This window comes from Tursiops truncatus, chromosome 1 (assembly GCF_011762595.2).
Source record: "Tursiops truncatus isolate mTurTru1 chromosome 1, mTurTru1.mat.Y, whole genome shotgun sequence".
In the NCBI taxonomy this organism is placed as follows: domain Eukaryota; kingdom Metazoa; phylum Chordata; class Mammalia; order Artiodactyla; family Delphinidae; genus Tursiops; species Tursiops truncatus.
In genome coordinates this window covers 23,986,614-23,998,933 of record NC_047034.1, presented here as the reverse complement: position 1 = coordinate 23,998,933, position 12,320 = coordinate 23,986,614, and the positions used below count along the sequence as shown (strand labels likewise).

At 33.1% G+C, this 12,320-nt stretch overlaps 1 protein-coding gene across 16 annotated transcripts in view; it reads left to right on the top strand.

The window, feature by feature from the left end:
- CDC42BPA (CDC42 binding protein kinase alpha) overlaps nucleotides 1-12,320 on the top strand; it is a 326,271-nt gene that overhangs the window by 62,713 nt on the left and 251,238 nt on the right. For all 16 annotated transcript variants that reach the window (XM_073801177.1, XM_073801159.1, XM_073801161.1 and 13 more), the window contains exon 2: nucleotides 1,029-1,120. In XM_073801177.1, coding sequence (XP_073657278.1) covers nucleotides 1,029-1,120 — 92 coding nt within the window. The remainder of the gene's footprint in view (nucleotides 1-1,028; nucleotides 1,121-12,320) is intronic.

The window sequence follows — 12,320 nt, the reverse complement described above, 5'->3', positions numbered from 1 at the left end:
AAAGGAGACAGGTCTATATTTCTCTTAAGGCAGCAGAACATGCAGTTGGTTTTATAATTTTTTAAAAAAATGTCAATATGTTCCCTATAATTAATAGAATAATGTCTAAGTTCCTTGCATGGCATCCAAGGCCACTTCCATTTTCCATTTTCTAGCCCTGATTTCTTTGTATTTCTTCTTATAATTCTATAACAACAGTGGATTATTTACCATTATCACCCAAGTTCACTTTGTCTCTCTTCGTTTGCTTATATTGCTCCCTCTGTTGGGAATATTTATAGTACATTGCAAACAGGCAAATTAGCAAAAGTCTACTTAGTCCTCAAGGTCCAGATCCAATGTTAGTTCCTCTGTGAAACATTAGTGTTCTTACAAGAGAATTAGGGTTCCATTTTCACTGATCCTGAAGCACTTTGTATTTATCTCTATTAGAAACTTTTATCACATTACTGTGTTATATGTGTGTACATACTGTATCTATTTCTGAAGACTGAGAAGTTCTTGAATGAAGGTACCATATTGTAATTATATTTGTTTTAAGCTCCAGTAATTGCCACCATACTTTGTATAATGTCAGCTCTTGCTAAAGGCATGTTAAAATGATCAATAAATGAATGAGTGTGACAAATATTAATTTACTTGGTAGGGATTGCTGAATTTCTCTCTGGTGCCAAGAAATTTGCTTTTACTTCTTGGACCTTTGTCCTAAAATATGTATCTAGCATTGAGTTGGAATACACGGAATGTTTAAAATGAGAATAAATTGGTCTGATTTGTACATCACTAGTACTTTGCATTATTTGGTGTTTAAAAAAATGTTTCTCACCCAAAATATAATTCATATATAAGAAATAAACATCATATGAAAATTAAATCTATTCTCAATATAGTTTGATGAGACTATTAAATACTTTGGCGTAATCCTTAATCCTTATTTTCATTTTTATTGTTTAAGTAAGAAATATCCTTATTTATATCTGATTTGTATCACAGTTCATTAAGTAATTGATGTTGCCTTTTTGTTTCAGCTAAACCATTTACTTCTAAAGTGAAACAGATGCGATTACATAGAGAAGACTTTGAAATATTAAAGGTGATTGGTCGAGGGGCTTTTGGAGAGGTAAGAGATAAAGATTTTATAGAAGATCTGATAATTGTTTTGCAAGCTATTTTATACAGTCTGTGAGAGAATTTAACTGAAATATTATTTACTTGGTGTTGTAATTGATATCATTGATCAGAAATCATTAAACTTCTGAATGAAGTCTTTCTACATGGAATTTTTTTCCAAGATATTTCTGTTTTTCATATGTCATTGAAGTTTGAGTATGTTTCTGTACTCTCTTCTGTTACATTGGTCTGTTTGTCTCTCACTGCCTTAAATTACTTTAGTTTAAGAAGTCTTGATATCTGGTAGTGTGTATACTCTAACTTCCTCCCTCTTCTCCTCTGTTCTTGGCCCTTTATATTTTCATATAATTTTAGAATAAGTGTTTCAGTTTTTACCTACTCTTAAAAATCCACATCCACACCCAGCACCCACACATCTGCTGGAATTTTGATTAGGATTGCCCTGAAACTAGAGATTACTTTGTAGATAATTGACATCTTAACAATATTGAGTCAGCCATCCATGAACATGGTATATGCCTCCATTTATTTAGGGCTTTATAAATTTAACACACTAATTATTTGTAGTTTCCATTCAGTAGAGTGGATTTATACATCTCTCAGCAGATTTATTCCTAGGTATGTGATATTCTTTATGTTATTTTAATTAGAATTATTGGTTAAGTTTCATTTTCTAATTGTTTTTGCTAGTAGTTAGACACAATTGAATTCTGTTTATTGACCTCATACCCAGCAACCTCGCTAATTTTACTTTTAAAATCATGAATTGTGTTGGATTTTAATAAAATGCTTTATCAGCATCTTTTGAGACACTCAGGCTTTTCTCCTTTACTCTGTTAACGTGTTGAGTTACACTGGTTTATTTTCAATGTGAAACTAACCTTGCATTTCTAAAATAAGCCAACTTTGTTGGGATGTATTAGCCTTTTAATTTACCTTTGGACTCAGTTTGCTATTTGTGTGTGTTGTGTGTGTTTTCGATCTTTGAGAGAAATTGGCCTGTAATTTTCCTACTTATCACATCCTGATCAGATTTTGGTATCTTGGTTATTCTGGCCTCATAAAAAGAGGGAGTATTTCCTTTTTTACTGTTCTTTAGAGGAGTTTGAGAAGATTGTTATTATTTCTTTCTTATATGCTTAGAAGATTTCACTGGTGAAGCCATTTGAGCCTGGAGGTTCCTAGAGAGAGAGTTTTAAATTATATAATTAATTTTTTAAATTGAAATTGAACTATTTGGATATTTTGTATAGATGTGTCAGTTTTGCTAGGTTCATCCATGTCATCTGATTTTTCATATTTATTACTATATTGGCCGTTTGCACGTCTCATTTTTTTCATTTGTTATACTTAGCGGTTTATCAATTCTGTTATTTTTTCAATGAATTAACTTTTGCCCTTTGTATTTTTCTATGGTAGATTTGTTTTCTGTTTCATTAATTTCTGCTTTTATCTTTTAATGTTCTTTTCTCCCTTTGGTTTCAACTTGCTGTTCTTTTTCTAACTTTTTGAGTTAGATGCTCAGAGCATTGATTTCTAGATCTTTTCAGATGTGCTATACTTTTTCCTCTATGCAGCTTTAGCTATAGCAAAGTTTTGATATGTCATATTTTCATTATAGAGTTCCTCAAAATACAATGTGATTTCCAATGTGATTTTAAATTTCTGTTATGGTTTTTTTGATCTATGATTTTAGAAGTTTATCGCTCCATCTCTAAGTATTTGGAGGGTTTTTAGTTATATTTCTGTTTTTGAGTTATAATGTAATTCCAGAGCAGTCAGAGAATATACATTGTCTGATTTCAAGTCTTTGAAATTTGCTGTGCAGTGTTCTGTAAATATCAGTTAGGTAAAAGACATTAATCTTATTTAAATCCTCCATATCCTTAACTGTTCTCTCTGTGTGATATTTCATTTCCTGAGAGAGGATTTGCTTATTTCTTTCTTATTTTTTTCAGTTTTCACTGATAACAAATATCAAGTTATTATATTTCCCTAGTGATTAACTCTTTTATCATGATGTAATGATCCTTGTTATCTCTAAGTAATGCTTTTTGAGTTAAACTTTACTTAATCTGATGTTAGTAGAATGATTCTAGCTCTTTTTATTAGTCTTCTGCATTAAATATCTTGCTCCACCCTGTTAGTTTCAGCTATTACTTTATACGTTTAGTGTTAAGTAGAATATAGTTTTTATTTTTTGATCTAGTCTGATAATGTCTTATCTTTAATTGGAGTGTAGTCAGTTGACATTTAATGTAATTACATTACATATTACTATTTGTTTTCTGTTTGTCTTGTCCATTCTGTATTATGTTTCTCTCAATTCTTGGATTAACTGAATATTTTAAATTATTCTTTCCCCCTTCTATTCATTCCTGAGTTGTACCTTCTTTTATTGGTTTCCCTAGAGATTGCCACTTGTATTCTTGGTAAATTTGTATTTTGCCAGTTCTCACTTACCCAAATTTACCTTTCATTGTCATTAGCTCTACATATATTTGAAACCCCAAAAGATGCGATTATAGTGTCCCTATTCATTTTAGCTTTACCCATGTATTTACATTTTTTCTTACTCTTCACGTTCACATACTTATTTATATTCATATACTTGTCTTTGATATAATTTTCCTTTTGACTTAAAAATTCCCTTTAGTATTTTGCCAAGTCTGCTGAGATAAATTATCTGCATTTTCTGTCTGAAAATACATTTATTTTGAGGTCTTAAAAAAATTGTGTTATATACACACATAGCTTAATGGATTTGTACATTTGCATGAACTTCTGTAACTATTATGCAGATCAAGATAGGCTCCCATTGCCCCCTCTATGTGGATAACCACCTTCTCATTAACCATCTATTCTGACTTCTATAATTATAGATTTATTTTGCCTGTTTTTGAATGCTATATTAGTGGAATTATATAATATATATTCTTTTGTTTCTGTCTTCTTTTGCTCAATATTATGCTTGTGTGATTCATTTTTGTTTTTTATTGGTTCAAAGTATTCCTCTATATGAATATACCACAAGTATTTTATCCATACTAGTGTTGGTAGGTATTCAAGTTTATAGTTTTTGGCCACTGTTAATAATGTTGTTATGAACATTCATGTACATGTCTTTTGGGAGGTAGAAGCACTCATCTGTGTTTGATATAACCCTAGTGGAATTTCTGGGTTGCATGTTAGGCATATTTAGTCTTAGTTGGTAGTGCCAAATAATATCCCAATTGGTTTTCAATGTGTACTCTGACCAACAGTGTATTAAGGTCCCAGTTGCTTCACAACCTCACCAACACTTGCATCATTTTTTAAACGTTGGACATTTTTTGGTGGATGAGTAGTGGTATTGGATTGTGATTTCATTTTACATTTCCTAATAACTCTTAAAGTTGAGCCCATTTTCATATTACTTCATATAACTTGGATATCCTTTTTCATAAGTGCACATTTTGGGATTGGGGGAGTGGGAGCAGGTGGGTGTGTTGTCTGACTTACTGGTATATTCTGGATACAAGTCCTTTGTTGGAAGTGTGTGTGTGTGTGTGTGTGTGTGTGTGTGTGTGTGTGTGTGTATTAAACAAAATGTCTTCCTGTGTGTGGCTTGGCTTTTCCCTCTCTGTATAGATCTTTTATGGAAGAGAAGATCTTAGTTTTGGTGAAGTACATTTAATTAAGCTTTTCTTTATGATTAGTGCTTTTTTGTGTTCGTTAAAAAAGTTATTTTCTACTCTGAAGGTCATGAAGATATTTTCCTCTGTTATTTTATGTAATCTATAAAAAAAAAGATCTTTTTCATTTAGGTCTGTGATCCGTCTGGTATTATTTTGTGTTTTGTGAGGTATAGGTCAAGGTTCATTTTATTCTTTGTGGGTTTCTCAGCATCATTTATTTAAAGACTACTTTTTCTACATTTGATTGCAAAGGAACTTCCATTGTGAATCAGCTGACCCTATATGTGTTACTTTTATTAATTTTTAATAGTTTTTAATGTAGAATTCTTGTTCATGTTTCGTTAAATTTATTTATCAGTCTTTGACGTTTGTTGATGAGCCTGTAAATGATATTTTTAGATTTCATTTTGTAACCATGTTGCTAGACTAGAAATACAATTAATTTTTGTGTAGTGATTTTGTATTTAAGCATCTTGATATATTAACTTATTAATTCTAGTTTATAAATTTAAAAGATTTTTCATATACACAGTCATACCATTTCCAAATAATGACAGCTTTTTTTCTTTCTTTTGTTATACTTGTTATTTCTTTTTCCTGTATTATTACAATAGAGAGTTTCTTCCTTAAAATATTAAATTCAGTTGTTGAAAATCAATTTTTTTCTGGTTTGTGATTTCAGGGGTAAGTATGAAGTTTGGAACAGCTTTTTTAAAAAAAATTGTTACTCTTTTTTTAGGTTAAGGAAGTTACTCTTTTTTAGGTAAAGGAAGTTTTCCTTTTAGTCCTAGTCTGTTGAGAGCTTTTATCATGCATTAGAGTTAACTTTTTTTTTTTTTTTTTTTAACATCTTTATTGGGGTATAATTGCTTTACAATGGTGTGTTAGTTTCTGCTTTATAACAAAGTGAATCAGTTATACATATACATATGTTCCCATATCTCTTCCCTCTTGCATCAGAGTTAACTTTTATTAAAAGCTTTTTTTAATATCTCTTTTGATGATATGATTTGACCTCTGTATTTAGTTAATGTGGAAATAATATTAATTTTTAAATATACCAATATTGGATTACTATATAAATCCAGTTGTTCCTTATGTATTCTTTTAGTATATTGTTGGTTTTGATTTGCTAATATTTTGTTTACCATTTTTTTTTGTTATGTGCATGAAAAAGATTGAACTTTATTTTACCTATCTTTTAATTTCCTTATATTTTTAAAATGTTATGCTTAGCTCATAAGACAATTTGGGAAGTATTTGCGCTTTCTCAATTTTCTGAGTTTGAGAATATTATTATTTCCTTAAATGTTTGGAAAAATTCTCTGGTGAGTCCATCTAGACTAGGAGTGCAATTTTTATTTGGTTTGTTTACATCTTTTGAGGTAAATTGTATATATGTTGAAATACACCAATTGTTTATGTACAGTTCCATGAGTTTTGACAAATGGATTCACCCTTATCAAGATACAGAACATTTCCATCACCCTAAGAAGTTCCCTTTCCTGTTGCTTCCCCATAACGTCCATCAAGTGGCAACCACTGTTCTAAATTTTAACTATGGATTAGTTTTGGCCGTTTGAAAATTTCATATAAATGGAAATCATACCATATGTACTCTTTTGTGTCTGGCCTCTTTTGCTCAGAATAATGTCTGTGAAATCCATTCTTGTGATCAAATATGGAGTAATACTTTTTATTGCTGATTAGTAAGCTATATACCACTATCCTTCTATTGATGAACATTTGTATTGTTTCTCATTTTTGGCTGTTAGGATTAAAACTGTTGTGAATATTTTTGTACAAGTTTTTATGGAAATACGTTTTCATTTTCCTTGGATAAATACCTAGGAGTGGAACTGGTATGTTAAGTGGTAGGTGCATATTTAAATTTAAAAGAAACTGGCACATTTTTTCCAGTGGGGTTGTACCATTTTATATTCCCACCAGTTCCATGTTCTCACCAATATTTTTTTGTTAGTCTTTTAAATTTCAGTCATTCTAATGGGTGTGTAATAGTATCTCATGGTCTTAAATTGCATTGTTATGTGTTATATATCAACATAATGATGAGTTTTTGTGTGCTTATTCACCATTCTTATATCCTCCTTTGTGAAGTATACGTTCAGATATTTTGCTCATTAAAAAAAATGAGGTATTTGTCATCATTGAGTTGTAAGAATTCTTCATATTTTATATTTATAAATGTCTTTTGTCAGATGTATGTTTTGTCAATATTTTCTCAAAGGCTGCATAGCTTGCCTGTTAATTTTCTTAAAAATGTCTTCTGATGAGCAGAAGTTTTAAATTTTGGTGGTTTAATTTTATCAGTTTTTTCTCTTTTGGTTATTATTTTCCATGTTCTTTGTAAGAAATTCTTATTTATATCTAGGTCACAGATATTTACCTATGTTTTTTTCCTAAAACCTTTATAGTTTTAGCTCTTATGTTTAGATTGGTGATTCATTTCAAATTAATTCATGTGTGATGTGAGATAGGGATCGAGGTTCATTTTTTTCCATATGGATATCCAGTTGTTTCAGCACAATTTGTTGAAAAGGCTGTTTCTCCTCTATTGAATTACTTCAGTACCTTTGTCAAAAAAGTCAGTTGACCATATAAATGTTGATCTACTTCTGCTATTTCTATTCTATTTCACCGATATCTTTGTCTGTTCTTATGTCAGTACCACACAATCTTGATTCTGTAGCTTTATACTGTAGAGTTGAGAGTATGTAATGAAGTCTGAGTGTAAGTCCTCCTTCTTTGTTCTTTTGCAAAATTGTCTTAACTATTTGAAGACTTTTGCATTATTATATAAATTTTAGAATCACTGTGTCAGTTTACATAAAAGCCTAGTGGTATTGAAATTTAGTTTGCATTCAGTTTATAGATCAATTTTGTGAGGACTTACATCTAAACAAGCATGAGTCTACTAGTTAGTTCATGAACAAGGCATTTTTCTTTGTCTTTTAAGGTCTATTTTAATTTTACTCAAAATTTTTTTGTAATTTCAGTGTACAGGTCTTGTTCATAATTTGTTAAATTTATTGCTAAATTTTTAATTTTTTTGATGCTATGGTAAATGACATTTAAAACTTTATATTTCAAATAGTATGCTGTTGGTATGTAGATACACCACTCATTTTTTTTTTAACATCTTTATTGGAGTATAACTGCTTTACAATGGTTTGTTAGTTTCTGCTGTATAACAAAGTAAATCAGCTATATGTGTACAGATATCCCCATATCCCCTCCCTCTTGCATCTCCCTCCCACCCTCCCTATCCCACCCCTCTAGGTGGTCACAAAGCACTGAGCTGATCTCCCTGTGCTATGTATACCACTCATTTTTGTATATGACTTTATTTTCTAAATTCATTTATTATTATTTAAATAGTTTTTTGTTGTTTTGGTTGCTACTTTCTTAGTTGTTCTGTGTAAACAATCGTATTGTCTGAGAAAAGGACAATCATACTGTCCTTTTCACTTTCCAGACTTTATACATTCTATTTCTTTATGTTGACTTATTATACTAATTTGGACCTCTAATACAATGTCGAATAGGTGTCATGAGGGTATATATCCTTACTTTATTCCTGAATTCAGGGAGAAAGGATTTAGTGTTTGACTAGTAAGTATGATGTTAATTGTAGGTGTTTTTGAGGGAACCCTTTATCTGATTGAAGAAGTTGTCTTCTATTACTAGTTTGCTGAGAATTTAATAATCATATGGATTTGCTCTTTTATTATGTAAATTTGGTGTGCTACTTTGATTGACTTTTTTTTTTTGCGGTACGCGGGTCTCTCACTGCCGTGGCCTCTCCCGTCGCTGAGCACAGGCTCCGGACGCACAGGCCCAGCGGCCATGGCTCACGGGCCCAGCCACTCCGCGGCATGTGGGATCCTCCTGGACCGGGGCACGAACCTGCGTCCCCTGCACCGGCAGGCGGACCCTCAACCACTGCGCCATCAGGGAAGCCCTGATTGACTTTTTTAATAGGCTTTGATTTTTAGAGCAGTTTTATGTCCACAGCAAAACTGAGTGCAAAGTACACAGAGTTCCTATATACCCGTTGACCTTGCACATGTGCAGCCTCTCCCACTATCAGCCTACCACACAAGGTGGTATATATGTTACAACTGATGGATCTACATTGACACATCATCAGCTAAAGTCTATAGTTTACATTAGGGTTCCCTCTTGGTGTTGTATTATATATTGTATGGGTTTGGACAAATGTATAGTTACAACCTATCCACCATTTTAGTATTATACATAATAGTTTCACTGCCTTAAAAATCCTCTGTGCTTTGCCAGTCCATCCCTTCCTTCCCCTAACCTCTAGCCACCAGTGATCTTTTTCCTGTCTCCATAGTTTTGCCTTTTCCTGAATGTCATAGAGTTGAAATCATACAGTAATGTAGTCTTTTCAGATTGGCTTATTCCACGTGGTAATAGGCATTTCGTTTCCTTCATGTCTTTTTATTGCTTTTACCACTGAATAATATTTCATTGTTTGAATGTACCACTGCTTATTTACCCATTTACCTACTGAAGGACATCTTTGTTTTCTTCCAAGTTTTGGCAATTATGAATAAAGCTGCTGTAAACATTCATGTGCAGGTTGATGTGATGTGTGGACATCAATTTTCAATTCATTTGCATAAATACCAAGGAGCAGAATTGCCGGATCTTATGGTAAGAGCATTATTTAAGTTTTGTAAGAAACCAACAAACTCTCTTCCAAAGTGGCTGTACCATTTTGCATTCCCACTGGCAGAATGAGAGTTCCTGTTGCTCCACATCCTCACCAGCATTTAGGAGTTGTCAGTATTTTGAATTTTGGCCATTCTGTTAGGCATGTAGTGGTATCTCATGGTTGTTTTAACTTGCAGTTCCCTAGATGATGTTGAGCATCTTTTCATTTGCTTATTTGCCATCTGTATATCTTCTTTGGTAAGGTGTATATTGAATCTTTAACTCATGTTTTAATGGAATGGTTTTTTTATTATTTAAAAAAAAATTTTTTTTTTACATCTTTATTGGAGTACAATTGCTTTACAGTGGTGTGTTAGTTTCTGCTTTATAACAAAGTGAATCAGTTATACATATATGTTCCCATATATCTTCCCTCTTGTGTCTCCCTCCCTCCCACCCACCCTATCCCACCCCTCTAGGTGGTCACAAAGCACTGAGCTGATCTCCCTGTGCTATGCGGCTGCTTCCCACTAGCTATCTATTTTAAGTTTGGTAGTGTATATATGTCCATGCCACTCTCTCACTTTGTCACAGCTTACCCTTACCCCTCCCCATATCCTCAAGTCCATTCTCTAGTAGGTCTGTGTCTTTATTCCTGCCTTACCCCTAGGTTCTTCATGACATTCTTTTTTTCCTTAGATTCCATATATATGTGTTAGCATACGGTATTTGTCTTTCTCTTTCTGACTTCACTCTGTATGACAGACTCTAGGTCCATCCACCTCACTACAAATAACTCAATTACGTTTCTTTTTATGGCTGAGTAATATTCCAGTGTATATATGTGCCACATCTTCTTTATCCATTCATCCAATGATGGACACTTAGGTTGTTTCCATCTTCTGGCTATTGTAAATAGAGCTGCAATGAACATTTTGGTGCATGACTCTTTTTGAATTATGGTTTTCTCAGGGTATATGCCCAGTGGTGAGATTGCTGGGTCATGTGGTAGTTCTATTTGTAGTTTTCTAAGGAACCTCCATACTGTTCTCCATAGTGGGTGTACCAATTCACATTCCCACCAGCAGTGCAAGAGTGTTCCCTTTTCTCCACACCCTCTCCAGCATTTATTGTTTGTAGATTTTTTGATGATGGCCATTCTGACCAGTGTGAGATGATACCTCATTGTAGTTTTAATTTGCATTTCTCTAATGATTAATGATGTTGAGCATTCTTTCATGTGTGTGTTGGCAGTCTGTATATCTTCTTTGGAGAAGTGTCTATTTAGGTCTTCTGCCCATGTTTGGATTGGGTTGTTTGTTTTTTTGTTATTGAGCTGCATGAGCGGCTTGTAAATTAGGAGATTAATCCTTTGTCAGTTGCTTCATTTGCAAATATTTTCTCCCATTCTGAGGGTTGTCTTTTGGTCTTGTTTATGGTTTCCTTTGCTGTGCAAAAGCTTTGAAGTTTCATTAGGTCCCATTTGTTTATTTTTATTTCCATTTCTCTAGGAGGTGGGTCAAAAAGGATCTTGCTGTGGTTTATGTCATAGAGTGTTCTGCCTATGTTTTCCTCTTAAGAATTTGATAGTGTCTGGCCTTACATTGAGGTCTTTAATCCATTCTGAGCTCATTTTTGTGTATGGTGTTAGGGGGAGTGTTCTAATCTCATACTTCTACATGTACCTTCCAGTTTTCCCAACACCACTTATTGAAGAGGCTGTCCTTTCTCCACTGTACATTCCTGCCTCCTTTATCAAAGATAAGGTGACCATATTGCATGGGTTTATCTCTGGGGTTTCTATCCTGTTCCATTGATCTATATTTCTGTTTTTGTGCCAGTACCATACTGCCTTGATTACTGTAGCTTTGTAGTATAGTCTGAAGTCAGGGAGCCTGATTCCTCCAGCTCTGTTTTTCGTTCTCAAGATTGCTTTGGCTATTCGGGGTCTTTTGTGTTTCCATACAAATTGTGAAATTTTTTGTTCTAATTCTGTGAAAAATGCCAGTGGTAGTTTGATAGGGATTGCAGTGACTCTGTAGATTGCTTTGGGTAATAGAGTCATTTTCACAATGTTGATTCTTCCAATCCAAGAACATGGTATATCTCTCCATCTGTTTCTATCATCTTTAATTTCTTTCATCAGTGTCTTATAATTTTCTGCGTACAGGTCTTTTGTCTCCTTAGGTAGGTTTATTCCTAGATATATTATTCTTTTTGTTGCAGTGGTAAATGGGAGTGTTTTCTTGATTTCACTTTAATATTTTTCATCCTTAGTGTATAGGAATGCCAGAGATTTCTGTGCATTAATTTTGTATCCTGCTACTTTACCAAATTCATTGATTAACTCTAGTAGTTTTCTGGTAGCATCTTTAGGATTCTCTATGTATAGTCTCATGTCATCTGCAAACAGTGACAGCTTTACTTCTTCTTTTCTGATTTGGATTCCTTTTATTTCCTTTTCTTCTCTGATTGCTGTGGCTAAAACTTCCAAAACTATGTTGAATAAGAGTGGTGAGAGTGGGCAACGTTGTCTTGTTCCTGATCTTAGTGGAAATGCTTTCAGTTTTTCACCATTGAGGACAATGTTGGCTGTGGGTTTGTCTTATATGGCCTTTATTATGTTGAGGAAAGTTCCGTCTATGCCTACTTTCCGGAGGGTTTTTATCATAAATGAGTGTTGAAGTTTGTCGAAAGCTTTCTCTGCATCTATTGAGATGACCATATGGTTTTTCTCCTTCAATTTGTTAATATGGTGTATCACATTGATTGATTTGCATATATTGAAGAATCCTTGCATTCCTGGAATGA